This window comes from Carassius auratus, chromosome 9 (assembly GCF_003368295.1).
Source record: "Carassius auratus strain Wakin chromosome 9, ASM336829v1, whole genome shotgun sequence".
Lineage (NCBI taxonomy): Eukaryota > Metazoa > Chordata > Actinopteri > Cypriniformes > Cyprinidae > Carassius > Carassius auratus.
Window position 1 is genome coordinate 10,589,263 of NC_039251.1, and position 3,042 is coordinate 10,592,304.

Below are 3,042 nucleotides of genomic sequence, written 5' to 3' on the forward strand. Positions count from 1 at the left end.
CTATATTGCAGAGAGCTGACTTTTTGAGCACAGACTAAAAACTTGGTTTTCATATAAAACTCTGACTCCCTCAACTCCCTCGCATGCCAAAAGTGACGTAAACCATGTCCGTGCAAATATTCAGAACAGATCCAGACAGTGGAGGCAGAGGGGTTAGAAGAAGAGGTTGAAATGACTGTTTTACTTTGAATGTAAATTGTAAAATTTCAGACAAGTCATTGCGGTTTGGCCGAAGCGTTCAAACAAATCACTGCTGGATCATGCACTGAATTTTAGCTCAAATCTGAAGAGGGAAAAAAAGAACAACTCGTCCTTTCCTGAAACAGCCATTTCGACAAAGGCATTTGCTTTACTATGAGGGTAGGTTTAGGGCTGTAGTACAGAAGGTGTATACCATAGACGTTAATAAACCATATGTTTACAGGTAGCATTTTTCGTAGTCGAATTGTACTGTCTTCTGTTTTAAAGGGAGGCAAAATCTCTTTGAGAACTGCCATGAATATTCCTCCAGATACACCCCACCCCTAAAGTGAAGAGAGAAATGTGAGTAGGCTACTGGGCGGGGCTGCCCCGTCAGCTGTCCGGCCCCCGTCGCCACGCAGACAGATGTGCAAGATGGCCCAGCGACTTACATTTTACATTTGCTTGATTTTGTCTCTGCAAACCCTCAATCTCTTCATACTAGTGATTCGGGCAAATGAATCAAATCAAGATGTTAAAATCGAGGTGACGTTTCTGCCAGAAAACTGCAGCCAGAAAGCCAAGAGAGGAGACATGCTGAATGCTCATTATGATGGATATCTAGCAAAAGATGGGTCTCAGTTCTATTGCAGGTAAGCACATTTTTACCAAGGAAGTTGTTATATTCAACAAAAATATGCTATTCAATGCAAGTTATAGCTATATCTTCTTTGAAAGAGAAAGAGAGAGAGAGAGAGAGAGATTGTAAACAGTGTATTTAGATATTTATTCGTGTTGTAGATAAACACAAAAGTGCTATTATTTCCAGACAATGCCAAGTAAAGCTGTTCGTATTCATTTTCTAGTCGTTCTACAAACACGGGTCACCCGCACTGGTTTGTGTTAGGCGTTGGAGAGGTTATTAAGGGCCTCGATTTAGGGCTGGACGGCATGTGTCCCGGTGAGAAGAGAAAAGTTACAGTTCCTCCATCCCTGGCATACGGCGAGAAAGGAAAAGGTAGGTCTTTTCACTTCAAAAGCGTAGAGAAACTAATACAGTCCCTTAAGGTGGCGCTGTTTTGCTTTTTTATTTTAGTTATGTTTATTGTTGGTGGTGTTATTTTTAATTCCATTGAATTTTGACAATAATTTATTAACTTAATAAATTAAATTAACCTTCATTATGTGCATTATGCATTATGCGTAGCAGTAAAATATTTTTCTACCCAATATTATAGGATGTTACAAAAACATTGAGTTCACATTTACTTGTTTAGAGCGTTTCACAGTAATTACATTGCAGCTTAATGAAAATACCACTAAACAACAATACAACATACAAAAAAAAGAGAGAAAAAAAAGTGTTCTCTTCCACAGATCCCTAATTTAGATCTCAGTTCATTATGAAAATAAATAAGCAAAGTTTCAGATTTAAACCATTAACAATCAGCTTTCTGTGATGGAATAGGTCCTGTGCCACCAAATTCAACAGTGATCTTTGAGGTGGAGCTGTTGTTCATAACTAGAGGACCACGCAGCATAGAAGCCTTCAAGGAAATTGATGCTGACAACGACAAGGCCCTGACAAAAGAAGAGGTAATAGACATCAGCTAATGTATGTTTGTTGTTGTATGAGGAACTTTCATTTGCATAACTAATTTTAATTTATTCATTATTATTGCTTGTTTAATTTATATATTGTCATTTTGGATTTACAGATTAAGGAATACTTGAAAATGGAAGCAAGGAAGTTAAATACACAGAAAGATGAATCCTATTTTGATGATGTTGTGGCAGATGTGTTCCATAAGAATGATCACAATGCTGATGGGACCTTATCACTAAAGGAGTATGATGTTTATGGCCATGATGAACTATAAACACTATTAGAAAGACATTTTTTATGCAGCTGGTGCACTGGATATTGTCTACAAGACTTCAAATTGAAGAACTGATAAAGAATTTTGCCTTGATGAGTACCACTACATTTTGAATAAGATTCACTCTAAAATAACTGTACTAACTGATGCAAAAACCTAATAGGGCATAAAAAGATGCTTTTTCGAAACAATTCAGACCTATTTTTTCAAAATGCTGGCATCTTTCTCAAATGTATCATTATCTTAATGTTTGAGTGCAAACCACCTCGTTTTTTGAACACGGTAATCATTTATAGACAAAAAAAATCCTTATTGGTCAACCACTATTTACAGCCAAACAATTCAGGCATTTGAACACACGGATTGCATTTACAACTCTGTTTAAATCATTATCATATTAAATGCCATCTTTACATTGTATAATGTTGAAAAAATTACTTGAACAGCATTTTCTAAACAGAAAGTATTTGCCATGTGTTTGCCTAAGTAAAATTATAGTCACCCTGTGAAATAATAAAGAAATTTTCATGACACATGGTTCACTTGATTCCTTCCGGTGATAATGGATGTACATTTCACTGACCAACCTTAAAATTGGAAATTAGTTTGACCATGGCCATCCAAATCTTGCTATACCCATTAAGAACACTAGGTGGCTCTCTAATACAACCGTTTGAAGTGGTTGAATGTATTTTTCTAGAACCTACCTTAAAAATGATATGCAATTTACTTTATTACAGATAAAAAATAAAAACATCTGTCCTGTTTTTTTTTTATTGGTGAATTTATGATAAAAATAATAAAGAATCTATTGGGTTGGGAGAATTATAGTGTTTTATGATTTCTAGACAAACAATATATTCTAAGAACAGCATGCATATCCCCCCCAAAAAACAGAGGTTAAAAAAAATATTAAATGAGACTTGATCATGCAGAGAGCTGACATTTTTGAGCACAGACTCAAAACTTGGTTTTCATGTGA

The 3,042-nt window shown here is 35.7% G+C and overlaps 1 protein-coding gene across 1 annotated transcript; it reads left to right on the forward strand.

Moving 5' to 3' along the window:
* The first annotated feature begins 559 nt into the window (after window positions 1-559).
* Window positions 560-2,593, forward strand: LOC113108347 (FKBP prolyl isomerase 7). The gene is made up of 4 exons (XM_026271409.1): window positions 560-833; window positions 1,047-1,198; window positions 1,649-1,776; window positions 1,899-2,593. The coding sequence occupies exons 1-4, from the start codon at window positions 607-609 to the stop codon at window positions 2,058-2,060; spliced, it is 669 nt and encodes a 222-aa protein (XP_026127194.1). The 5' UTR covers window positions 560-606; the 3' UTR covers window positions 2,061-2,593.
* Window positions 2,594-3,042: the final 449 nt, after the last annotated feature.